General features: G+C 37.6%; 1 protein-coding gene across 1 annotated transcript; it reads left to right on the top strand.

Moving 5' to 3' along the window:
• Nucleotides 1–26,942, top strand: nrn1la (neuritin 1-like a). The gene is made up of 3 exons (XM_027161612.2): nt 1–250; nt 18,665–18,815; nt 25,577–26,942. Exons 1-3 carry the CDS (start codon nt 1–3, stop codon nt 25,863–25,865), a joined length of 690 nt encoding a protein of 229 aa, XP_027017413.1. The 3' UTR covers nt 25,866–26,942.
• Nucleotides 26,943–27,970: the final 1,028 nt, after the last annotated feature.

Genomic DNA, 27,970 nt, shown 5'->3' on the forward strand with positions numbered 1-27,970 from the left:
ATGCGGCTTTTGGACGGCCCCAGAGGTCCCGCCCCCTTCACTAAAGACGCAGGCGCGGATTCGAATCGCACAGCGGAGTCTCGCAGGCGCTGCAGGTGGAGATCACCGAACACCTCCGTCACGAAAGCGCGGGAAAAGTCTGCTGTCCGTGGAAACACCGTCTCAGCCCCGCAGCCGGGTTTCTCCTTTCCTTTCAGAATGACATCCCTGGGTAGCGTCTGCTTCCTCTTGCCTGTTGCTTTCCACCTTTGTAAGTGTTTTCATGACATTGCGCGTGCCATAATGCTTATTGTGAGCTATAATATAATATTTCCTATGAGAATAATTCTGACAGTAGCAGAAGACCTGATGCACTTGGTTCATTAATGTAGGCAGTTATTCCTGATTTAAATGGGGTTTGTGCTGTTTTTAAGGATAGAGTTTTAAAAGAAAATCAGGACAATTTTATTATGATGTTAACATATTTAAGAAATTTTTCTGTATCTTGGTTGGGGGCAAAAACATAACAATATGGAGCGCTGGGATGCCGGTAACGCGTGCGCACCGGACCCGAGCATCCGCACGCGCTGCGTACGAGTTACCGGTATCCCATCGCTCCATATTAATACTATGATTAGTATTATTATTTAAAAAATAAATACAAAATCATACATACTATTACAAACGTGTAACAATGTTGGTAAAACATGGAGTTTGCGAGGCTGTAATTACGACGCATCAAGAAAAACGTGGCATTAGACAGTAAACAAACAGCGCATGCGTCCTTTTTGGGGGGTTATCCATTAATATAATGATCGCACACACTTTTCACTGTTGAGCAGTCGTGACATCTTTGTAGGATTTGTGCTTTGCAATAAAGTTGACAGCGTATAGAGAGCGTGATGGAGTCATGATTCAGGCGCAAAGCTCGAGCTTTACGCAGCCGAAGTGAACTGAAGCGCGCGTTAAAACGGAGCTTAACTGGAGCGCGTTATAAAAAAGACAGCAGTGCATGTTGTGAATATGACTTAACTCGGTTCAGGTGTTCTCCAGAGGTTACTAAAAGCCCTGGATGTTATGGAAGCGCTGCGCTCTGTTGAATGCGTCACCAAGGGTTGTGTTGATGTTCCTCAGAGGATTATGTGGAAAGGAAACCAGAGAAATAAATAATGAACGTAACGCATCTGCTCTGCTGTCCCCTGTGACTCCCAGCTGCGCTCTGTAATTCTGTGTGAAACCGTGGTGAAGCTGTTCCAACAACAGCTCTGGGCTTTTATATACGAATATGTGGAAAGAATGACGAGGAGCTGATGAGTAAGCAGGAAATGCTTGAGCACTGTGTGGGACATGGAATGAAATAAAACAATCACAATTTTCTGCAAACTCGGTTTATTCACTGGATGCCATATTGCATATAGCTGCTCATGCAGATGAGTTTTCTAAGGTCAGTCTGTGGGAGATTTTTTTTTACCAACTGCCATGTTACTTCTTGCTCTGAAAGCAGTTCCAGTTTTGGAAAACAATTGAGAGTTGTTGGGTTTTTTTCTTTTCTTTTTTTCTTTTCTCTTGATTTTCTGATCATTTCTGTGCATTGAAGTTTGTGCACCAGCTGTCCAACTGGTCTCCCAATCTGTTGTCTCCTTTTTAGATGCATTGATTTTAAAATGTATTTCTTCATAACAGCTTAAATATACTTTATTCACGTGGTGTTGTCAGGTTGTATATGTTACCAGGGAAACCCCACTGCCAACTACACCACTGTACTGTTCATCATCATCACACACACACACACACACACACACACACACACACACACACACACACACACACACACACACACACACACACACACAAGAAAATGGAAATTTTAATAGCATTTAAACAATAACACTTTTGTACTTAAATATATACATATCATGACCTAAAGTTGTAAGGAACAATATTATAAACATTTGGTAACATTTGAAGTGGTGTTTACAAAAGCTTAAAGATGATTATTCCCAATCTGCACCACTTCTACATGGATACAAATATCCACAAACACAGACTTACTCTCAATTACTTCATTACTAGAAAGTGTTTATGAACACAAGCGGAAAAAACATCCCGATCCCAATTGTAATAGAAATTATATTTCTATTCATTCAAATATCCAGTCTATTAGAAGTTTGTTTTTTTTATACCTCAAATCAACTTCTGTGCTTTGCTTTTTAGATCCACATAATGGTGCTACAAGGAGAAATCAAGTGTATAGCAGGGTCATATTCAATTAAATAATTAATTAAATCATGCCTTGTACATTATATCAGATTGTTTGTTGTAATTATGTTGTTTATCATGAACAGAACAGACAGATAATTCCTGCTGCAGAAGGAAAAAATATAAATGGTAAACACTTATCCTCTATGTGTACGTAATTATATACAGTAAGAGTGGATTAATATTATGTTTTTGTGTCTCAAGCTACCATAAGTGAGCTTCCAAATGCAATAGATTCAAGTCCTGGTGGTCATGCATCCTTGCCAGTTTATTGCTTTCTCGGCTACACCTGAGCATACTTGAAGGATTTGATAATTATCTCATGAATTAATCAGGAAGGAAGAGCAAACTGTGCTGTGGCCCTCCAGAAATGAATTGTAACTGCTCATGGCTAACAATTAATTTGTTTAGACATTATCACTTCCATAACAAATACAGATCCTCAGGTAGATAGAAACAGCTTCAGGGAGATTTCCAGAAACATGAGTGATGCAAACTGCTCAAGGAGACATATGAGAGATGTGAGAGCTTATAGTCAGGTTTAACATGTATGTCTGCGTCACCAGGAGTCTCCTTTGTAAGTTGTTCCCTGTTACTGCAATCACATTTGTCGATGTAATTTTCCTCTTGATACATTTTAGTGGCTTGCCATGTGGCGAGATCCTTAAACGCATGATGCTCTTCTCTTTTCACAGGAATGAATGTCCTTGACCATTTTAACAAAGAGTTACAGAAACCTGTCCTTCAAGCACTAATGAATCTTGAGGCAGTTCAGAGACTCTACTGTTTTTGTGTTGCATGAAAGGGAGAGATCTTCACACAGCTCCCACTTTAATTAAGCTTAGCTGAACAGCACTTTTTTGTGCAGAGCACAATAGCATTTTGCAAGCGAGCATCCAAGGTCATTTTAGCATTTTTCAGGTGCTCAGTGTTTTACAGGCTGCAGATTTGAGGTCAGTTTTCTAGTATGCAGGATCTCTGGAACATAAATGTGGCTTAGGGAGATCTTGAAAATAAAAGTCAGGCTAAATTTCAGGTCAACTGAGGATGCTTAAGGTGAAACTAAATGGAAATCATTTCTAGCGTATTCGTGTAAATCATGTATTTTAGTTTTAAAACCATGTAAGGACTTTTTTACTTTAGCTGTCATGCATGAATGACATCCCTGATTTTGCTATACTGATTTTATATACTAAAAACAGTCATCTTGTACAAAAAATAGTACATACAGTATTGTAGTCCATCATGATTATGTGCACTGTTCAGAGGTTTGAACAAAATGCACATGAATTAAAGGCAGGGTCTCCGTTGTTTAAAAGCCAATGCTGACATTTGAAATCACCAAAACAAACACGCCCCTAACCCAATCCAATCTGTGAATATGCGGCCAACTTCCTGCTCCTTCAGTTCTCTCCAGCGCTGGAAAGCTGGTCCTATATTAACACGGTCCTACTGTACTTCTTGCCTTATCGTAAGCCTTTATTCGCTTTCTTTCTTTGTTTTTATTCTCCATGTCAATGTTAAATCTTTCTGCTAATGTCACACATGTGCACTGAACACTTTCTTCGCCCATATTGACAAGACCCACACCTTTCTGCTCATTGGCTACTCGTTTGTTTTGTTTTTTGTTTTGTTTGTCGTCCCGACTCAGTTTTCTGAAGCAGTTCTCAAACAACGGAGACCCTACCTTTAAAAGTCATAGTAGTTTTGTGAATAGTCAGAAAAAAAGATGAGGAGAAAAACATTAGTATACATTAGAATATTGTTCAGTGCTGAGTTCAATACTTTATTAAATCAGAAAAGTACACAATGACAATATCTGCTATATAAACAAACATATTGTCTTTATTATTATTAATATCATTATTGTTATTAGTTTGCATATGATAACAGATTGGAAAGCCAATTTCTCATTCAGGTGTATTGCAGAAGAGGCCTTAAGAACATAATGAATCTGACTGTTATTTCATGATGTCCTCATGTTGACTGTTCATACTTTCACACAGCTATGGAGAAACAACTCCATTAAAACTTTCAGACCCCTAAAAGCATGCAGCAATAATTGATGATCAATTATTTCAAAATTCAAAATCACTCATTGTTTATCTCTATAGTCTAGACTCTCCAGGAATATTCTCACACTGACTTGCTTGATAAATCTCAGGGCAAGTAAATGTACTGAAAAAAAAAAAAAAAAAACAGGGCAGAGAAACAGTTGGGCCTTTATTTTGAGCACACCAGAATCTAGAAAACTAGTTTGGGGGAAAGAGTGTAAAAATACAGCAGAGTGATGTCCTATGCAGAGGAGAATGCAGTGCAGTATAGATGAGGAAGTACTGCAAGGCTAATGTACAGGATGTAGAAGAAAACGAATTAGCTCTCTGCAGACAGTGACAAGACATTTTCCATATCCATTTATTTTCTTGGAAGCCACAATGATGCAAATAGACATACAACGAGGCAGCATATAATACAGCTAAAGCTCTTGAACTGACTGCAGTCACTGACACGTGAGGAAGAAGAGTCTGGTATAGAATTTGTCCCACAAGCGGATAGTCTCACCAGGCTCTGTTCACTCATAGACTATCTGAAGTAAATCAGTCTTTACACCTGGAAACATGTGCTAGCTCTAATAAGTTAAGCTAGACACTTTGGTGCTTGAGTCAATAAAAACTCATTAGAGCAGGAGCTGTATCCAGTGCGAGTGTCCAGTCCAATGAGCTTCGCATTTATTCTCCATCACTGGACTGGATATAGAGTAGCATTGATCCTCTCCTAAAGCTCATTTATTTGGAGGATGGAGATTTGCCGTAATGGGGCTCTAACCAGCATTTTTGTCAGGGGACGCTTTGTTTTAAGCTGTGATTATTCCAATGTGTGTGTATATTTTTGGGTCAGATAGAGAAAGGAAGACCGTGTAGGAATGTAAAGTTCAAAGTGTGAAATTTCCCTTTTTTGTATTCAGAAATTTTTGTAAACATAGCTGTCAGTTTCTCTGCTGTCATTCACCAACTGCATTTGTTATATCTACATCTGATCCTCCAGCACTGCGTTTTCACAGCCTGTGCAACAGCACACTTTCAGTATCAGTCCAACAAAGCTCCTGAATGTCCCTCTGAGGGAAATGAGGGCATGGGGTAGGCTTTTGGTGAGGAAAAAAAATCTTTTTTACTCATTTTCTTTCTGTTTTTTTGCTGTTCACTGCTTTTATTAGAAACCTGAAATTATTACTACAAAGAAATTCTATTGTCATCAGTCTGCTCACTGACGTCTATCCTGCTGTTCACTCTCACTCTCACTGTATTCCCTGCAAACCGAACAATGTATACGTACATTAGCATAACCACTCATTCATTACTGCTTAGTGTCTGACACGTCTCCTCCCTTTCACAGCCAGCATTAGGCTGCATTCTTTTTCACTAGCAATAATACAGGACATTCTCAGAAAACAAACATGTACATCTGAAAAGAAAGCGATGCATGTACAGTAAGTGCTGGAGTTGGAGCTGTATTCTACAAAAAGGTCAAATCTAGAATCTCAAATGCCTCTCTGGGGGAAACCTTAACAACATCATGTTTCATTCTCAGAAAGGCTTCCAACTAGCTAAGACACCTAACCAGATAAACCCATTTAAACTCTGAAAACCCCCGTTTTCCCCCGGCTCCACCCGTAAGCCCAGACCCACACATGGATGGAATCTGCACTTTAGTACTTTAGTCTTTCGTGCTTTGCGTTACGGCACATTTTCCAACCTACTACCATATACTGTATCTTGCTTTGTGTCTCAGCATTAAACCCAAAGAAAGTGAACAGGCAGGTGGGGGAGCATGCCTCGAGATCTACAGCAAATCTTGAAAGACAGTATCAAAACTGGCCTCAGACAAAACTGACCCTTACACATATAATAGATCTGGAAATACTGAGATCGTCACTTGACTGCAAGTGACAAACCCATATGCTTTGTCTTATATACTTCCATTGTCTCATCAACTTCCATCAGTCTCAATGTAATGTTCCATTTCATTATTGACTCACTGACTCACAGCAATCAGAAACAGAATGTAAAAATTATTTTTAGCTTCTGCTTAGATTCATAGATGTCTTGTCAGTGGTGCTGCTGATCAAATTAATAAATGTCTGCCATGCAGAGCCCATAACCTTTTCACCATATTCCCTCCACTTTCATCTTCATTTTTGACTCCCCCCTTGAAACAAAAAAATAAATAAATAAATAAATAAATGTTCTGTACTGGTCATTCAAATGAAATGAATAGATTAATTTTAGCAGTTTTGGACCCACACAGTCTGTTTGTTGTCATGCCCAAGTGTTGTTTTTTCTTTTTCATCCATCTGTCCTTAGAATGATAAAATTCATAATCTATACTGAGGATTCCAATAATTCCAGAGTGGACTACACATGCTTGTGTATAACAGTCTTCGATTTACTTAAACAAAAAAGCAGATTTTTATGTAGTCTTGCATAGTGTGTAGTGCAGTGTGAAGGATCAAGGTGACCACAAGTTATTGAATTTGTTAAATAAAAAATGCCACATCTGCAATTTATTTTTATATACTGTATATATTTTTTAGAAATTGATTTTTTTTTATTATCCTCACTATTCCACAGCCCACTCATTACAAGGGCATTTTATAATGCACTTTAGTAGGCTAATTGGTTTTCTGCTATTGTCCGTTTTATATGCCAATCCCAAGTGTTTTGCACAGAAGAACACAATTATTTTGTTTTGCATATCCTGATTCAACAGCGGCATTGTGTCTCATGGAGAGTGAAAATGTGGAGTGCAGCTAGGTGAATGCTGAGAAAGCAGGCATTCAGTGGCAGAGCTATTTGGATGATGTTTGGAAAGAGCCTATTGATGTGAAGGTTGTGGAACATTTTTGCTCCTGTGTCCTGTGAAATGCTCCCCATAACACGGCATTGTTCCTCTGACTATTTTTAAACCAGGGCTACGTGATAGTTGCGGACCTGTCATGCCCTCTCTGTGCTACACATACTCCCTCACTCTCAGCCCAACATCAGGTTGTTCCTTTGCTTTAAATTGTATACAAATCTAAATTAGTTTTGTATACTCAAATGAACCATATGCATTACATTTAAGATTTTGCAGAATTTTCTTCAGACCAAAACACTGTTTCTTTCTCATCAAAACACTGCATAGTATTGCATGAAGTGAGTAGCAGATAAAGGTTGTAAGGTATTTCACACACAAATCGTTTTTGGCTCTTTTCTGTGGAGACTTTATTCAAGAATCTAAGTAGTGCACTGCACCACTTTTTTAAAATGCCTTTTGGATTAATAATATTGCGACCAAAGACTGCCAGCAAAGTTCTGACAATTTTTTTTCCCAAATTTTCTACCCCGGTTGGTCACCAATTAATTCCCACCCAACAGCTTGATCTCCCCATCATATGCTAGCTGCCAGCCAAGGAGGGTGAAGTTTAACATAAATTCCTCTGAGATACATGAAGTCAGCCACATACATAACGTAACATAAGACCCTCAACATTCATTAGCTCTAATACACTAGTGCTGCTTTACTAAAAAAAAAGTATTCCATCCCTTCCACCAAGAGACCACAGCCATATTTGCTCCCTAGGATCTGGGACATAGATACCTGTGGTATCTTCAGGGTTCAAACCTACATTACCTGAAGAAACAAAAACATTTTTCTGTTGAACCCCAATACACCCCGGCAGAAATGAAGGTATGAAAAACACATGCTTATTACCTTAAGCTCATTTTGAAGAACACGTGATCCATGTTGTTCTCTTTCTCCAACCACAAACTGCTCTGGCTCCAAAATGGGATTTCTCTAGTCATGCTGTTGCTATCAATATACAGAGGATATCACATTATTGCAGAGTTAATATAGTTAAAATAGATTAAGATTATGGCTTTACATGTAACCATTACATTATGAGCATGTATGTGTGCATCTGAAAGAAAAATACAAATGAATCAGTTCCCTGTTGTATTCACACCTATACTCTTTATTGACTGCAAAATAGAACCAATGATACTGAAGTAGTCCATGTTATTCAAATATATCATTTTATGTAGTGATTCTGCAAAAGTCCTGCATGCACTTTAGCTCTGTCTCTCATTTAGCATCCTGGGAGCTGAGGTGTGGATGGAAAAAACTTAGAGGTTAACCAAATTATTTGGAAAGCAGTGTTTGCTAGCAGACTTAATTATCAGGTATTGTTTTTGCAATGCTGAGCTGCTGGAGATCCCATTTCAGAGGCTTTCCTAGGGGAATTACGTCCGCTGTCTGCCTCTCGCACGCTATGTGGCTGACGCTAGCTTCATTACTGCGTCGTCCTTAACGATGCTACGCAAGAGAGCACCATAGTTACCACAGTAAAGTTACCATAGTACTGCAATAGAACCACAGCAGCTGTCTTTGAACATGGCAGCGACAGTTTGTTTAGAAAGTGTTAGAGATTCTTTCTTTTGCTTTCATTCATCACCTCACTGCCAATGCTTTCTGAATGCAACCTAACTCAAGAGCGTTTCTCATTTATTCTTCCATTTATGGGCACTGCTTACTCTGTGCATGTAAACAAAAATCTGTTTCCTTTTTTTATTTGAGTAGGCTAGCTTTCATCTCTAACTTGGCTCCCCCGAGCCCAAAGATAACTTGTGAAATTTACCTTTAAAAAGGTCCCACTAGACTTAGTAAGACATGTTTCTACAATAAGGGCAGCCCTGCAATTTTTTACCGATATATATGTGAGCTAAACTGAATAAAATTTTATTGTCACATCATTGAGTTTAGATTAAAAACTAAAAAAAGGAAGAGCAAATGACAGTAACCCCAAGAGAAATTCGAAATCACGGTAGCAGGGAGGTTTGCATTGAGGCTAATAACAGTGCTTGAGGGATAGCTGCTCTACAATCAAATTTTCAGCTATTCAACTCTAAGATATTTGAGGCTATTGACAAAAGACTAGACCAATGCTTGATCTTCATCAGAGCAGCATTAACTGCTTTAAAAAAGAGACAAATGCTACAATCTCAATCATGAAAAGCACGATAGACGAACAAGCTAGAACTATGACTGAGCTTGAAGGTAGCTCAACTTTTGCTTCAGACATGGTTTCCTAGCTACACAAAGATGTGAAAAAGTTAACTAGTAGCTCCCGGAGAAATGGATCTTGAAGGTCATATTAGAAGGCAAAACCTGTGCATTCTGAATATTAAAGAAGGTGAGTAGCCAGGGCCAAAGTCACTGAATTTATGGCGCACCTGTTGAAGAATGCGCTTTCTATGGAAACTTTACCTTTGATCGGATGAGCTCAGAGATCCTTGAGAAAACGCTTTGACGACTCTTCATATCCCCAGGCCTTTACTGTCAAGATGCATTACTTTCACAAATGGCAAGACATCATCCAAAAAGCGGCACAGCTTAAATCCATCACCTAAAATGGAGAGAATCTTCTGATATTCCCTGACCTCCCAGCCACCATACTGAAACAACACACTTGTTATAACAGAATGAAGGACCTGCTGCAGGGTTTACCAGGGGTCCACTTTGGATTTCTATACCCAGTCAAGTTACGGGTCTCACATAGTGAAAAAGAAGTGTACTTCACTGACCCAGTAAAGGCGATTGCCTATGCAGAGCGCCATTCTGGTGAGGGTGATGTGCTGATATCATAATCTCCACACTGTGTAAACAAGGTTTTTTGTTTATACACAATGCCTATATGTCTCACAACTGAATATGTCTCACAACTAAAATTTAAATGGTAGGTTTATTTTAACAGTGAGAGACAGAATAACAACAAAAAAATCCAGAAAAATTAATTTCAAAAAAGTTATTAATTAATTTGCATTTTAATGAATCAAATAAGTATTTGATCCCATAACAATCAGCAAGATTTCTGGCTCCTATGTGTCTTTTATACAGGTAACGAGCTGAGATCAGGAGCATTCTCTTAAAGAAGCAATCAATCAGACTCTTCACCATGGCCAGGACTAAAGAGCTGTCCAAGGATGTCAGGGACAAGATTGTAGACCTAAACAAGGCTTGAATAGGCTACAAGACCATCGCCAAGCAGCTTGGTGAGAAGGTGTCCACAGTTTGTGTGTTTATTAGCAAATGGAAGAAAAACAAAATAACTGTCAATCTCCCTCGGTCTGGGTCTCCATAAAGATCTCATCTCGTGGAGTTTAAGTGATCATGATAAAGATCTTAATGCAGCTGGGACCATGTCACCAAGAAAACAATTGGTAACACACTACAGTACACTGGGAAGGACTGAAATCGTGCAGTGCCAGCAAGGTCTCCCAGCTCAAGAAAGCACATGTACAGGCTGGTCTGCAGTTTGCAAATGATCATCTGAATGATTCAGAGGAGAACTGGGTGAAAGTATCGTTCAAGCTCTTTGGCCTCAACTCAACTAGCCGTGTAAGAGGAGGAATGCCGCCTATGACCCCAAGGACACCACCAACACCATGGAGGTGGAAACATTATGCTTTGGGGTGTTTTTCTGCTAAGGAGACAACTTCACCACATCAAAGGGACAATGGACAGGGCCATGCACTGTCAAATCTTGTGTGAGAACCTCCTTCCCAACAAAGGAGTGGCTCAAGAAGAAGAACATTAAGGTCCTGGAGTGGCCTAGCCAGTCTCCAGACCTTAATCCCATAGAATATCTGTGGAAGGAGCTGAAGGTTTGAGTTGCCAAACATCAACCACAACACCTTAATGATTTAGAGAGGATCTACTGAGATGTGTGCAAACCTGGTGGCCAGTTACAAGAAACATCTGACCTCTGTGATTGCCAACAAGGGTTTTGCCACAAAATACTGTCATGTTTTGTGAAGTGGTCAAATACTTATTGCACTCATTAAAATGCAAATCAATTTATAACTTTTTAGAAATGTGTTTTTCTATTTTTTTGTTGTTATTCTGTCTCTCACTGTTAAAATAAACCTACCATTAAAATTATAGACTGATCATTTCTTTGTCAGTGAGCAAGCATACAAAATAACCAGGGGATCATATCATTTTTTCCCTCATTGTATAATCCCATGGGATCAGCTCACTGAGCTCCTGAGAGTCAGCTAATGCCAGTTGGGCTGTATTTACAGTCATGTTTGTCTTGATAGTTCTAATTTGATGTATAGACCAGGGCTGGGTTTTTCAGCATGTTCATAATTTGTGTTTTCTCTTGGTTTTGCTGTGATAATCATGTGATCATGGGCATTCTGTGGTGAGGGGGGACTGCTAGCCTAAGGATGGCTGCTAGTCTAAGTAAGACTAGTGAAAGAGGGCCAGGAGCTTTGACTCACTGGAATGTTAAAGGCCTAAAGCATCCTGTTAAATGTGGTAAAGTGCTTTCTCATTTGAAATATATGAACACTGACACTGATTTCTACTAGAGAAAGACTTTAAAAACAATTCGCATTCCATGCTGAGAGCCAGGTGGATAGGTCAATCCTTTTTTCTTCTTTCTCATCTAAAGTATTAGGTATTGCTACCTTAATAAGGAATGGGTTTAAACCAGGGGCGGTTTTAGGCCTTTTTTAGGGTGGCTCCAGCCCCCTTGTCTGTGAAGTCAGCCACCCTAAAACTAAAAGTATAATTTTTACTTTCATAAATAATTAAAATGCAGGACATGTCGTCGATGGAAAAGAAAATTATTTAGCAGTTTGAAGCAAGAGCGATTTTTCTTACTTTGCTTTTACGCACGTGCATTGTAGTCTTTCAAAAGTGCGTCTTAGGCTGTCTGCTTTATTTGAATGGAGAAGCACAGGCATGCGCAGCGTGCACGCGCAGTCAGAGCTGGAGGCGTTTATCTATAACGTTAATCGGCGGAAAACCACAAAGACGGCAACCAAAAGCAGTGAAATTTCAATATTCTTATTACCAGAGTTGATAGAACAAACAAAATATTAATACAAACAAACCATTCAATACTAAATAAAAATAATATTTATTGATTTGGTCTTTGTCTTGTGAATATTTTTTTTATTAATGACTGCATTCATTGGACACACTGTTCGTACAGAATGCACACATACATGAACCGATTTGATTCAAGACTGAAATCATTACATCATGCATAAAATTTTGGTGTCCACGTTTGCCATTTAATAATACCATAACTTTTGGCTTACTATGTAATCATATAATAATATAAAACTCTCCTTGTTTTAAATTCTCCCTGAGGGCTAAAACCCCTAAAGATGAAATCCTAGAACCGCCCCTTGGTTTAAACATAGATCTACGATTGCATATAAGGAGGGGAGATATATCATAATTGATATATCTCCTATCTAATATTTTCAATGCCCATAACCTTGGTTAGCATCCAGGCTTCTTTCAAAATGTGTTTTCCTGGATTCTGGATGGATTATCTACCAAGTTAATAATAATAGATGTGAAGTTAATTGTGTAACTTTTTTATATATAAAGTAAAAAAAATGTAGCAGGTTTGCAATCACTGGCAAAACAGATCAGTCAGTTAAATGACACAGGAAAATATTAAAACTTAAACTTAGATATCAATATCACAGTCCTACCCAAGATATGGAAAGATCCAGAGGAGGCTGGGGCAAAAATAAATATACTAGCTACCAAAGTCAATACTTTGCTAGAAAAAATAGTGAAGTGATGTCCTACTGTATGTGACTAAACCCAAGATTAGTATTCCTGTAATACTTATAGTCATTGAACAACTTGGCTCATTTTCAGGCCATAAAATTATTTAAATAAAAGTGAACACATGCCTGTTGGTCTTAAGGATCTTTTTTTTCCCCTACTCGATTTAAAAATAGCTAAAAACAGACTTAACCAATCTAGGAATAGGAAGCTAATTAAGCCCCTCTGTAACTAGGAAGCTAATTATGCCCCTCTAAAATTTAAAAGAAATATTTTGTTCGGGAGGACCCTTCTCATTTCTCTAATAGGCAGAATAAATGCTAGTTAGATGGTTTATCTCCTATAACTATTATATCTGTTTCAAAACACCCCTGTGTTTCTTCCCAAGTCTTTTTTTTTTAAGCAAATTGGAAAACAATGTTGAGCTCAGAACTTTATACAGTAAATACTATTAAATGATAAAATTGGACAACTGGAATGACTCAGATTAGAACAGGAAGACTGTACAGTCATATGCAAAAGTTTAGGAACCCATGACAAATGATTTTCATTTATAAATATTTGGGTGTTTGGATCAGCAATTTCATTTTCATTTTCAAAAACCCTTGCCATTTTGTTGATTTGAATACCTGTAACTACTTAGCACTGAGTAAATGGAACACACAATTGGTTTGTTGAGCTCTTTAAGCCTTGAACTTCATAGACAGGTGCATCCAATCCTGAGAAAAGTATTTAAGGTATTTAAGGCCAATTGCAAGCTGTTGTTCTCTTTGACTCTCTTCTAAAGAGTGGCAACATGGGGGCTTCAAAAGAACTCTCGACTTGATATATATATATATATATATATATATATATATATATATATATATATATATATATATATATATTAATTACATTTTGAATGCATAAAGAAAATACAGAGGATTTTTTGTTCTTTGCCAAGATTATCTATTTGTATATATTTCTCAACTAAAAGAAAAAGGTTCAGTTAGGAATAAAGGTCCCATTAAAACATGTGAAAGTTCCAGAATTGGAGACAAACTCAAACGTCCCTGTGGGAATTGGAGAGGATGCTGTATCTCTCAGTGCACACTGAACACCACCAGCATGCCAAACACCCAACCCCAACCACTTATGCACAGAGTCTGTACTAAGCTAAGAAAACACTACCTGTGACTGCAGAGAATCTGTGATTTGTGTGCCAGTGGTGCACTGTTAAATATATCTCTGTGATAAGTTGACTAATGAAGCCTCTCTCTGGAGTTCCTCCTGTGGTTTAGAAAGTGCTCTTATCCCAGCGGGTAACGGACTAATGTCTTGATAAGATCCTCTGTTCCTCTGCATTATCTTACACTGCATGTGGTCTTAACACTATCACTCTCTAAGAGTCTGTTAAATTCTTCTTCTCATTGTATTAAATGTTACAAAGGCATTAGAGGGGTTTAAGCAGATACAGTGTATAGTATATATTCATAATCATTGAGTTAAATCACAATTAATCTATTATAGCATGTCATCCACTATGATTATAATTATTCTAATTTGCTGAAATTTGGGAAGGGCCCATTTCTTATTTGAGCTTTATGAGTGTCATTTGTGCATTGGTCTATTAGACCTTAATCAGTGATAAGAATAGAATAAAGCAAGTTACTCTTTTATGCTCCTTTTATGAATTTATAATTCTTTACATCAGTTACAAGGTTCTTTTGACAGACAAAATCATCTTCAGGTTTTACTGCTTTAATGCTCATTCCTCATCTTTGTGTTTTGAGCTCAGGGACCCTAACAAACAGCATGTAACAAAAATGACACACGGTTGGGATTCTATACCATTTTTAAAAAAATCTGTATAAATGTGCACTTATGTGAAGAGCTGAACCTCACACACACACACACACACACACACACACACACACACACACACACACACACACACACACACACACACACACACACACACACAGACAGATCTTACTCAAACTGTTAGAAGCAAATAATTGTTTAGGATGTGTTTATAGGATGTATGTGGTAGCATTAGCATTACTCTTCACTCTATGTAAAAGCCCAGTCATGGTCAATCAGAGGCATAGCCATTGGGCATGAAAGTTGGGCCCCACACAGTGAGGGTTTTTGTTAAGGTTAATCCTTTAAATAATCATACAATTTTATTATAAAATAATGTGAAGCTGCAGCAAATTCAGTTTCTAAATTGCACTAAAGAACATGGGTCCTGTCGGAAGCTTTTATTTGTTAAAATGAAGAGGACAAACCAATCTGGCAGCAAAAAGAGGAAACAGGACAGCAGAAACAGGAAGTGATGGGGATAATGATGAATGAAGCAAAGATAATTAAAGACAAACAAACCCACATCTTGCTGTCCAGTTTTATTTCATGTCATTTTTTGGAAAATGTCCTTCTGATACTGATTCATTAGATCTTGATTTGGGTTGCTTTTTTCATGTCATGTGGTCATGTTCAGTAGACATCAGCATGTCAGTAGCAGATCTAGCTGCTTACCAACAGGTCTGACTAAAACACATTTATTACTTTCTCCTGAGTAGTATATGGGTCATATGGATGTGTAGATGACTCTCACTCCATCATGCCCTGCTGGGGAGTAGAGGTCAGTGCGGAGAAGCAGATGGAGCAGTGCACTGAGAAAAGAGCCACTTGAAATTGTCTAGATATAACAACTCAGTCTGCTGTATTGTGTTGATTGTTGAATAGTGGAATAGAGTTTGATGTTTTTCTTTGTTGTTGCTCCAAACATGGTTTTGCGCATTAACAGCTCATAAAAGATTCAGACTACAGCTGATAAAAATGATGGGATTTGGGATCTTAATTCCTTTAAAATTATTTGACATGTTTTGTTTGAATGTTTGCTTGTCTGCAAGGTTCAGCAGATGATTCCCTTGAAATACTGTCCTTTATTTATATGTGGATGTCAAGGTATCATTTATCTTAATATATCGTTTGCTTATGCAGACTGGCAGGAATTAAAAGGGGTGTAGAAAAATGCACTGCTTCTGACTGAGTGCTGAATATTTCCAAAGCCATTCTTCTCTCCTGGATGTATCTGACTGGCCTGTGGCTATTTGCCGTGGACCATGGGGGCAGTTCATTATTGAGGGATGGAGTGATCGATAAAGGAAACAAACTCTCCAGCCAGCCTGCACTGATACAGCACTTTTATCTGAACTCTAAATGTCATTGAGGACTCGAGAATCTCTTCTGGATCCAAGTTCTCTGATCTGCAAATTTTTAGTCTTGATGTCTTTTAGTAATACCATGTGACTTTTCTCAGTGATCTTTTTGCCATAAATACATAGCATTCACTCATTCAGACATGAACATGATCAAATCCTAATTGGATTTATCATTATTAGTCCAATTTCCCTTCCTTCCTTCCTCCCTTCCTTCCTCCCTTCCTTCCTCCCTTCCTTCCTCCCTTCCTCCGGTGCAAAAGCATCCGAGATGCCACTACAGAATAAATATTAATGTCCTGATTCAAACAGGTCTCGTGTCTTCTACCTGACACAGCAGACTGATTGCCAGTTATTCTCTGGTGATAGACTGAATTTAGCAGCCTGGCTAGATTACAAATATAAAACAATATGTTCAAAGAAAGAGACTACGGGCTGTCAAATGTTAAAATTCTTTTCTCCTTGGAAAAAAGGGGATCGAAAGGAAAGGGAAATAGAAATGAATTTATTTAATCACACTCTCTGGTGTCACCTAGATGTGGAGATGTGTTTCCTTTTGCGTCTTACGTCTCACTGACCGCATATTCTCTGTGATCAGTCAACAGATGTACAGCAATACAGAAGAAGCTATAGTTGATAGAAATCTAGGTAGCAAACGAAGCTCTAGCCAGTTTACACACTCGGAGACTCTGCTCAATTAGGGTATTAAATCGAATCACTTTACTGTCATTTCACCATAACCATGAGTATCACAAGTATATTGTAGTATTATAAAAGGTGGTGAAAAAATGTTGGGTATGACATAATAACTATAAAACATAAATATTGCGTACATAATAAATATAGCAATAACACCTGTACAGGATGTAAACATAACATATTCACATAACACAATATATTAATGCGATACACACAGTTCACACATATACAGTGGTGATATATTTAGTGCAGATTAGTGATGATAGCACAGTCAACGTCACTGGATTGTGACATTTATTTTATTTACATTTCATGTTCACATTAAAATTTATACTATTTGAGTCACTATTTAAATGTACCAGAACTTTTGGCACCCCATAATCGAGAGACTGCAGAAAATACCAGTTACACTACAGTAAGTAGGTCTACACAACATACAGGTGCAGATTATTAATTAGGTGCGTTATTAATTTACTGTTAACTATTATTCTACTACTATCATAAAGCAAAATAGAAAGAATGTTAGCAAATTTTTTTATTGCTTAGCTTTCTTGGTTGTTGCTTGCTGTTTGGTTGCCTTGATTGTACATGGGACATAGCACAGGTATCATCTCACAGCTCCATCATCCCTGGATCAATGCAGAGCTCAGGTTACTGTCTGCGGAGTGCCTTTTGGGTTTCTTCCAGGTTCTCCCGTTTTCTCCCATATCCTAAAAATTCGCCAGTAGGTGCATTGATGAATATGTGTGTTTGTGTGTATGTTGCTCTGCACTGCACTAGCAATTTCTAAGAATGCAGGATTGTTATTGTACCTGGAAATGAATTTCCCTGTTTTGTTAAAGTAAACTATGTAGGCCTGAGAGAGAGTGTGCCCCTGATCATGAAAGCAGGAGGATAAGGCACAGAAGTGTCTGTTTTTTTCCCCATTGTTTCCCAGCCTTTATCGCCTGGTGCGTTACAGATTCAGAAGTATTACAGTAGTGGAGTAGTTTTCTTTTCCTTTGCACTGCTGTCCCATGCTTTCTTTGGTTTCTGTTCCTTGCTTTCCAAGTTGTCATTAAATTTTGATGCGGATCAGTGAAACCAATAATCTTGCAGCAGAAACATTGCCAGCAATCAATAAGTTTGCAACACTTGGGGCAGGTGTACCAGAGAGATGGGGAAAGGGGGAAAAAGCTTTATCTATCAAATATTAATAAAGCATTCCCAGTGGGGACAGAGGAGAATGCCTGTGATTCACTCTCAGTCCCAATTAAGATCCTCACTTAGGTCTGCTGTTGCTTCTGTGGTCTGACCATCAGTGGGTATTTCTTATCCAGAAGAAGAAACTCAATGAGAATGAAGAGACTCAAGAACAGAAGATGCAAAGAAGGTCTCTTAGGGAGGCAAGCGCACTATCGTTTTACAGTACCTGTGATTAATGCACAGCCGCACACAGCTGTAGACACAGGCAGCTAATGGCCAGGGTTTAAAAACAGCTTGTGCTTTTCATATATAACATCTTTGGATTCCATCTCCTTTCCGGTTTCCTTAATACGTATCCTTACACAACTGTGTATTCCTGTGTTTTATCACTGTTTCCGCTTTTTATAGATTACTCTCCCCAAGAATAAACACTGGATTCCACTTCTCTGAAAACACTGAACAATTATTCTTCATCATTTAATCACTATTTCTGTGTACAGTAGTAAATCCAGAACTTCAGGAAGAGTTCCTAATAATGATTCCTCGGTGTATGATTTTTTTTCAGCTGAACACAACTCTAAAACAAATTACATTTCTTTCATCCCTTGTATTTTACTCCACAGTCTTGACGGCAATAAAACAGAAAGGCAGCATGGGAAAAGCACAAAATCCTGCCTAATATTAGTCTTTGTTTGGGTTTGCAGTGATGTTGCCAAGCCTCAGCTCTATGGCTGCTGCTAGAAGGTGCGGCTCCATCTACAAGGGCTTTGCCCAGTGTCTTCTGGCCTTGGGGGACAGCTTGTCTGTCAGCAGCCAAAAAGAAGAGGACCTGCACGAGATCGACTCAGTCTGCAGGTCTGTAGGCCGTAACATTACGCTAAGACACATACACAGTGCAGGGATGTTCTCAAGCCCAAATGAAAAGATATGAGTGTAATGCATCAAAGAAATGGGTTCCCTGGGTATACAAACCTTTATGTGCACTGATTCAGTTTCGCCTACACACAGTGTAACTCATTCACACCTCAGGCTTATGTGTCATTCTCTGCTCTTGGCATTGTCGAGTACATAATAGGTAATACAGAGGTCCATGGCTTACTACCACAGCACCTCATTCATTGATTTTTTTCCAGTGTTTCCATTTCCATCTTATCTATCCTCTCTGCTCACAAGATTTCTGTCAATCATTAGTCCATGCATCCCTAGTCCATATTAATACAATGTCTCTTCCATGTCTGCCGAAGCTCCTTAAGTATTCAATGTATAACACAAAGTATACTTTTAAAATATCTCCATGTGTTTGCAGTCATATTTAAGCTGACTTGCATTATGATGTAGTATAATTACATCACACTGTTGATTTCTTCCATCTGATTGGTCAGAAGTTGTTTCAGAAATTCAGAAAATCCGTATAACTGCTGATATAGTGAAGCTTTCTGTACAAACACATACATTTAACATTTATGGAAAGTGTCTCCAGTGTAACAGGCAGTAAGTCAGTTTTCCAGTATGAGAAAATCTTCAGGAAAGATGACACAGATACAAATATAACCTTGTTTATTTCATTATTACACCCTCCCATTGTTCAATACTTTCCTATAGCAGCACATCCCAAAATATTTTATTCCTTTTATATGCCACATTCAAGCTCTGCTTCCATGTTTGTTTAAGGTTATTACTTAAAGTGTCCATGTTGCACTTTTTTGTGTTGTTTTAAGTATCATGTGCATTCATAATAATTATAATGATCTATATAATAACATAGATAAATTAATATAATTTATATAATATAATATTATAAATATATATATTATGCTTAATATAAACACTACATGGCCCAAGTGTGTGGACACCAGATCATGATGGCCAATTAGTTTGCCTTCCGAAGGCTGGAAGTGTCCAACAAAAAAATGTCCAAACATTAACTAAACTTGGTGATTGAGAACTGTCTGTGTGGAATCATATTCTAATAAGTAGGAAAAGACATGTTTTTGTATGTTTTGTTATACTTAGAAATTGTAATATTATTTACTTGTACTGCAAGCACTTGTAAGCAAACTTAAGTCTTATTGTATCTGCATCACTCAGAGATGGAGGGTTTGGCCAGTGCAGAAGTAGGTTATTTTAGTTACATCCCTGTTGCCAGGTCAGTATTCATACTGTGGAACTGAACTACTTTTTGAACTGCTGCAGTCTACTACATTTTCATCAGAGTTGGGGTTGGATAATCATTCAAACAATATATTCATTAATATTATTGTCTGCAGTTTAGTATGCAGTGCATATTCACATCAAAATAAAAAGATTATCACACATTGTTATATGTTACATGTATGTTACGTTTAAAGTAAAATTTTATACTCACAGAATGTACATTTAAAAAAAACAATAGACTGAAAAAACATAGTGTCTTTGAATCTGTCTCTAACATGCACCGGTGATGGAATTCATAGATAAGAGTCTCAGAAGGTTATAGGCTGAAAATCAGTTCTCTAAATTTATTTTACTTCTAATCAACCAATAATAAGAAACATATGTTAATTAATGTTAAAATCATGTTGACAGAGTAAATAATAATTCTTTTAAAAAAATAATTATCTAAAAAAAAAAATTTACACAGCTTGCAGAAAAGCAAAATAAATACAGATAAAAATAAAAACAAACTAGTAAACGTCTGTTAAAAAACGATGCTTTTTCATGTACGTATGTAAGTGGTGTAAATAATACAAAACAAATGTTTATATCTTTAGCTGTTTATCACACTTGTATTTTAAGTTACACTTCATTTATCCATTCTCAAACTTCTCAGATAAAATCAGTGAGCTTCTTTCTGAGAGCTGGCAGTCTGCCATCTCTGCAGTAAAAAGCTGTCCTTTCCCTGAAGATGTCCCAGTTATTAATGAATCCCAGTCCCTGTTATTCTGCAGTTTAGCACAAAAAGTCACAAAAAATCTAGTAGAACTTGAGGCTTTTTTCTTCACTGATGCTTTCCATGAGAGTGAAATTATTCTTACCCTTAACCACAGAGGTTCCCTGGGGATCAAGGGTTCTGTAGACAGCATCAACATCACCACAGCCTCACTGTTCCTGTTGCTTTCAAGCCCTATGTTCAGATAGACACTGTGTTTAGTGTGTGTGTGTGTGTGTGTGTGTGTGTGTGTGTGTGTGTGTGTGTGTGTGTGTGTGTGTGTGTGTGTGTGTGTGTGTGATCACATATGTTGTTGGGAGAAAAGTTTGGATATGAAAAAAAGTAAATAAAATAACATTTGACAGAATTTGTCTTCCAAAAGACTTACTGAATCTGTAAAGTGCAAGCTAATGTTCTTTGAAAATGCAAAAGAGTTTACAGTTTTTTGTACCTGTACTGTAGTACAAAACAATGTGCGATACTGTACCCTAAACCGAACCGTAAACAAACCAGTACATAAAAACTGTACAACATGGTAGTGATGATACTGACATTCATCAATACACCACACACATAAAGTGGTGTGAAAAAGTGTTGGCCCCCTTTCCTGATTTTTTTATGTTCGTCACACTTTAATGTTTCAGATCATCAAACAAATTTAAATATTAATCAAAGATAACACAAGAAAACACAACATGAAGGTTTTTATTATTAATGGACAATGAAGGTTTTTATTATTAATGGAAAACAAAATCCAAACCCACATGGCTCTCTGTGAAAAAGTGTTTGCCCCCCTATTAAAACATAACTGTGGTTTGTCACACCTGAGTTCAATTTCTCTAGCCACACCCAGGCCTGATTATTGCCACACCAGTTCGCAATCAAGAAATCACTTAAATAAGACCTGACTGGCAAAGAGAAGTAGACCAAAAGATCCTCGAAAGCTACACATTATGCCACGAGCCAAAGAAATTCAGGAACAAAATTTAAAAAATCAAAGTAATTGAGATCTATCATTCTGGAAACGGTTATAAAGCCATTTCTAAAGCATTGGGACTCCAGTGAACCACAGTGAGAGCCATTATCCACAAATGGCAAAAACATGGAGCAGTGGTGAAGCTTCCCTGGAGTGGCCAGCCACCCAAAATGACCCCAAAAGTGCAGCGATGACTCATCCAAAACATCACAAAAGACCCCACAACAACATCAAAAGAACTGCAGGCCTCACTTGCCTCAGTTAAGCTCAGTGTTATTAATTCCACCATAAGAAAGAAACTGGGCAAAAATGGCCTGCATGGCAGAGTTCCAAGGTGAAAGCTGCTGCTAAGAACATAAAGGCTCATCTCAGTTTTGCCAGAAAACATCTTGATGATCCCCAAGACTTTTGGGTAAATACTCTGTGGACTGACGAGACAAAAGTTTACATTTTTGGAAGGTGTGTGTCCCCCATTACTTCTGGCACAAAAGTAACACTGCATTTCAGAAAAAGAATATGAAATGCAGTAAAAAATGCAGAACAGTAAAATATAATGGTGGTAGTTTGATTGTCTGGGGTTGATTTGCTGCTTCAGGTACTGGAAGACTTGCTGTGAGAAATGGAACCATGAATTCTGCTGTATACCAAAAAATCCTGAAGGACAATGTGCGGCCATCTGTTCGTGACCTCGAGCTGAAGCGAACTTGGTTTCTGCAGCAGGAACACGCAAAAGCAAGTCCACCTCTGAATGGCAGAAGAAAAACAAAATGAAGACTTTTTTTTTTATTGAGATGTTGTGGCATGATCTTAAAAAGGTGGTTCATGCTTGAAAACCCTCTAATGTGGCTGAATTACAACAATTCTGCTATGAGTGGACCAAAATACCTCCACAGCACAGTAACAGACTCCTTGCAAGTTATTGCAAACGCTTGATTGCAGTTCTTTCTGCTATGTGTGGAACAACTAGTTATTAGGTTTAGGGGGCAACCATTTTTTTTTTACACAGGGCCATGTAGGTTAGGATTTTGTTTTCCCTTAATAATAAAAACTTTAAAAATTGCATGTTGTGTTTACTTGTGTTATCTTTGACTAATATTTAAATTTGCTTGATGATCTGAAACATTAAAGTGTGACAAACATGCAAGAAAAGAAAAAATCAGGACGCTAAGCACATGCTAATGCCCACGTGTTATCACTGTGGTTCTAGATAACACTTAATACCTCATTACCACATAGCACATTTGCTTGTTATTTTTTTTCCATATTTATCATCTATGAAAGTTGTCAATATAAAAAACGCTGCACATTTCAAACAATTTAATTCCTTTAAGTCATGTTTACTGTGATGTCATTATGCTAACATGTTATCGCTTGAAATTTCGTAACCCACCCCCATCATCCCATGCAATTCCATCTAGCATTGTACATGATTTCTTAAGTATCTGAGATGGTTATTTATGATTATTTATAACCTTACAACGTTATTAGATGAAAATCCAACTTTTCTATCGCCATGACACAAGTATCATGATTGTCTAAATTTCCCGCTCTTTTTCATGTTATCGTAATTTGAAAGTCCTACAAATTTTGTCAGTGTAGCAAATCCGTCTTTTGGACCTGCGTTAAATACTTATAACACGACCCGGTTTCACACACACATGCGGCACATACACTATCTCACAGAGGTGAGTACACTCCTCACATTTTTGTAAATAGTTTATATTTTTTCATGTGACTGTTTTCAACACTGAAGAAATGGCACTTTGCTACAATGTTAAAGTAGTGTGTGTACAGCTTGTATAACAGTGTAAATTTGCGGTCCCCTCAAAATAACACATAGCCATTAATGTCCAAACCGCTAGCCACAAATTCAAATTCGGCCCAATTAGTCATTTTCTCTCCTTGGTGTCATGTGACTCATTAGTGTTACAATGTCTCAGGTGTAAATGGGGAGCAGGTGTGTTAAAATTTGGTGTTTTTGCTCTCACTCTCCCATACTCGTCACTGGAAGTTTAACATGACACCTCATGGCAAAGAACACACTAAGGACCTGAAAAAAAGAATCGCTGCTTTACATAAAGATGGCATTGGATATAAGAAGATTGCCAAGAAACTGAGCTGCAGCACGGTGGCCAAGACCATAAAGAGGTTTAACAGTACAGGTTCCACTCAGAAAAGGCCTGCCATGGTCAACCAAAGAAGTTGAGTGCACGTGGTCATCGTCATATCCAGAGGTTGTGTTTGGGAAATACAGTAGATGTATGAATGCCAGCATTGCTGCAGAAGTCTGTCAGTGCTCAGACCATATGCCGCACACTGCAACAAATTGGTCTGCATGGCTGTCGTCCCAGAAGGAAGCCTCTGAGATACTGTATGTATATACAGTATATTAGGAACATCTGTATACCTGCTCGTTCATGCAAATACCCAATCAACCAAACATAATGCATAAAATACAGGGCAAGAGCTTCATGTAATGTTTCCAGTGCAACATGTATGATGTATAGCAGATGGACTACAATAGCAGTTTTCCATTCTTCACTCATTCATGAAGAAGCTTTCCATTCTTCACCGTTCCGGTTTCTGTTTGACAAGCGTGGAACCATAGTTATTGCTTGGCTCTCGCACAAGCAGTATTAAAATTTTCCTGATCAAAACCAGCTGAAACAAAAATATCCTGCGCGTCTTCTGCAATCATACTGTATGCCTCACCCTCTTTGCTGTGCTCCACCTTTCCTCAACTCTTCCTTGTGGAAACTACAATGTGCAGTCAGACAATTCAAAATACAACATTATAGCTGAGGACTGAAGAAAGAAAAACTGTCCTCAAACCCCCTAGAAATTTTTAAATACTTTTGTAAAAATATCTAGAACCCAATCTAGAAACACCCCTGAGTAGACCTGAGCTTGGACATCTGCTTTTGTAGCCCATCCACATCAAGGTCTGATGTGTGGTGCATTCTGAGAGGCTTTTTTGCCCACTATGATTATAAAGAGTGATTGTTTTAATTTCCCATAGTCTTCCTGTGAACCTGTCCCCTCATCAACATGGCAGTCCTCCCCACAGTACTGCCATTCACAATATGTGAATGTTTTTTGAAGAATCTGTCGTGTATGAAAAACCCAGCAGCAGTTTTTGACACCAACAATCATGCCACGTCATGCAATGTGAAAGTCTCTGAAATTAAAAGGTTTCCTCATTCTGCACTTTGACAATTGACATCCAGAGAAAACAAAGAAAAAATGATGTTTGTCAGGGAATGTTTATTTACAGTCGGTAGAGTTGCTGGTATCTCTGAAATGATCAGCAGCAAAACTTTCACTGCTACTTCATTTCTCATTCGGAAGTGCTCTAAGTGCAGATATTAAGTGAGATATTTTGAAAAAGCCAAACTATGATGTAGTCATCTTCAAGCTTAAAATGGTAGTGACAAACAAGCTGAAGGCTTCCTGACTCCACTGTAACATATTCACTTTCCAGAAGTGACCAATCTGATATTTTATCATTATTCTGTGGCAGTGGTATTGCTAGAGGGTGGATTTTCCTGGTTCAGTCTCTGTTTTGTGGTACATATATTACATGTACTAGACTAACACATAGAGTAGCACAAAATATTGTTAGGAAATATGCTGCATGATATTTCCCAATATGTTGCAGTATATGTTTCTATGTTTCTGTTGCTTAAAAAAATTCCTACTTCGCTAATCAATTGCAAACTGAACTTTCTGCAGATCATGGGACGAATTCCATGACTGTGCCAACTTGGCCATGGCTGGCTGCCCCAACGAAGCCGCTGCTGTGTGGGAGTCTCTAAGACAAGAGTCTAAAAAGATGCAGTTTGCAGGTAACCTGTATGACATGTGCTCTAGTCGCAGCCAATCTGCAGCTGACACAGGGGCCCAGAGCCCAGACGAGACCAATCAAGAGTCGCTGAAAGGAAAAGCCAGTCATTTAAACCTAGGCCAAAGCATCTTTCTCCCCGTTTGCTTGTGCTTACTGTTCCTTTACCTGTGGATATAAACTAAGACTTTCTGCTTTAACAGACATGCAGTGGAATGTAATGAATTACCAAATGGACTGACATGTGTGATGTTGACATTTAACACATTGAATTAATAATTCTTTTTTTTCCCTGTAAAAAGGCATGCTTTTAAACAAAATCTGACACGTACAATGGCCTCTAGAATGATTGTTATCTAAATGAGCACAAAGAAATATCTAAAACAAATAGCACATGCAATGAGTGATACTGTATGTGGAGCTCAAACTTACAAACAATGACATTATGTAATTTTTTTTTTCAAACACAGCAGTGCAATTTTTCTACAAGATGTTCTTTGTGAAATTATTGGCCATCGTACATTTAATATTTTATTAAGCCTACCTCGGAGAGAGTAAAAGCACTAAAAGAATAATAACAAAAAAGTCTGAAAAAGAATATAAAGTATAGTTTCACAGCATGCTGCTTTGAGGGTGACAGATTTTATTTCACATTTTCACAATCCCATTATATGTCCAAACAGGAGTTAAGGAAACAATGAAAACTGCATACATTCTGCAAGCAAGCTTAATACTACAGCAAATTGGATTTATTTGACAGCATATAATTGTCAGGATTTTTTTCTTATCCAGAGCAATATGCTTAGTGCTATTATGGTTTCCTGCAAAAGCTGTTTATGAATAAAATATCACATTTTTATTACAAATCTGTTATTTTCTTCTGTGTAAATATTTGTAAATGACCTTCATGGCAATGTATAATTAAAAAAAAATCTGCACTGGGGAGATACTATAATTTACTATAGAGAATGCTGTGGTGCATTTTGGGAAATAATATATGTCAAATATTCAGTGACATCTAGATTCATTCCATAATAGATATTTGTGAATAATGTTTGTGAGCCAACATTTACAGTTGTTCAGCTCCCATTACTATTCTTTTTTCTTTCTATTCAATTTATAGTTCATTTTTTGTTTTGATTGGTAATTTAATACTAATGCTGTTACTTATTCCAGTCATTTGTTTTGCATTCAAAATGTTCCACCTGTTCTGCTGTAATGGTAACAGTCCTAATAATTATAAAGAGCCCGAATCTGTTGATGTGCATTTCTACCTTTTGTTGAGACGTAATCTGGTGCTTCATGGCCAGTAAATGACTTGTGAATGTATGAACTGTACCTCAAAGATGCACTTCAGTTCTTCTCAGAACTCAAACTGTTGTTGCAATCATCTCTAATAATATTACACATATACATCAGAGCATTTTAATATTATATTATAGAAGATTCTATCCTAGTTTTAGCTTTATTTCTCTTGTCATTATTTAGATATTTGTTAATTTATACTAATAATTGAACTGATTTTTAGTTTATTATTGAAATTCATAAGGATTCTAATGAGTTAATATTTTACACAAATGCATTCATGAGAAAAGCTTAAGCACCTACCTGCTGCTACATGCTAACCTTAATGCTCATTACTTTTTATGCTTATGTGAGTTCTTATGAATTTGCAATGGTGAAGTCCTTAAAAGATAAAGGGAGATGTCACATTGTGCATGGGTTCATTAAAAGTCTGTCCTCATTCCTTTGAAGTTGGATCCTATATCATATCAATGTCCAGGAGATGGGATATTTTATGTAGAAAATCTGGGATTAAAGGGATTTTTCACATGGATGCCATCAACCCGAAACCCTGAAGCTGCTTGTCCAGTGAATATTTATTTCAAATGGAGGTTTCACAGAAAATCTGATTCAATCGGGACATTTTTATTTAGTTTTATTTATTTTTTCCTTTCCTTGAGTATGAATTCACATGAAGGTATAATAAAATAAAATTTACAGACTGATGAATTTCTTCTTGACATTTTGAGTAAATATATCACACACTCCATTTATGTGCTTTCCTCTGTTACTGTTGGTATGTAAGTGCAATCTGAGAAACGAATTACTCTTTTACTGGATGTGTGAGATTTCACTGAGCTGAACACTGAGCTCTGTGCTAATGCCATGAAATATATTGCATTCCTGTCTCTAATATTCATAACTTTTTTATTCCTCTGCCTACATGAATATTTCATGCATCCCAGCTGCTTTCATAAACATAGACAGTTAGCAGGATGGAG

Source organism: Tachysurus fulvidraco, chromosome 13, assembly GCF_022655615.1.
Source record: "Tachysurus fulvidraco isolate hzauxx_2018 chromosome 13, HZAU_PFXX_2.0, whole genome shotgun sequence".
Taxonomy (NCBI): Eukaryota; Metazoa; Chordata; class Actinopteri; order Siluriformes; family Bagridae; genus Tachysurus; species Tachysurus fulvidraco.

Excerpts from the sequence above, each read along its gene's own strand:
- nrn1la (XM_027161612.2), top strand. The coding sequence starts at position 1 with ATGCGGCTTTTGGACGGCCCCAGAGGTCCCGCCCCCTTCACTAAAGAC. Across the intron at positions 251-18,664 it reads GCCTGTTGCTTTCCACCTTT|TGATGTTGCCAAGCCTCAGC; the intron begins GTAAGTGTTTTC and ends TTGGGTTTGCAG. Across the intron at positions 18,816-25,576 it reads GAGATCGACTCAGTCTGCAG|ATCATGGGACGAATTCCATG; the intron begins GTCTGTAGGCCG and ends AACTTTCTGCAG.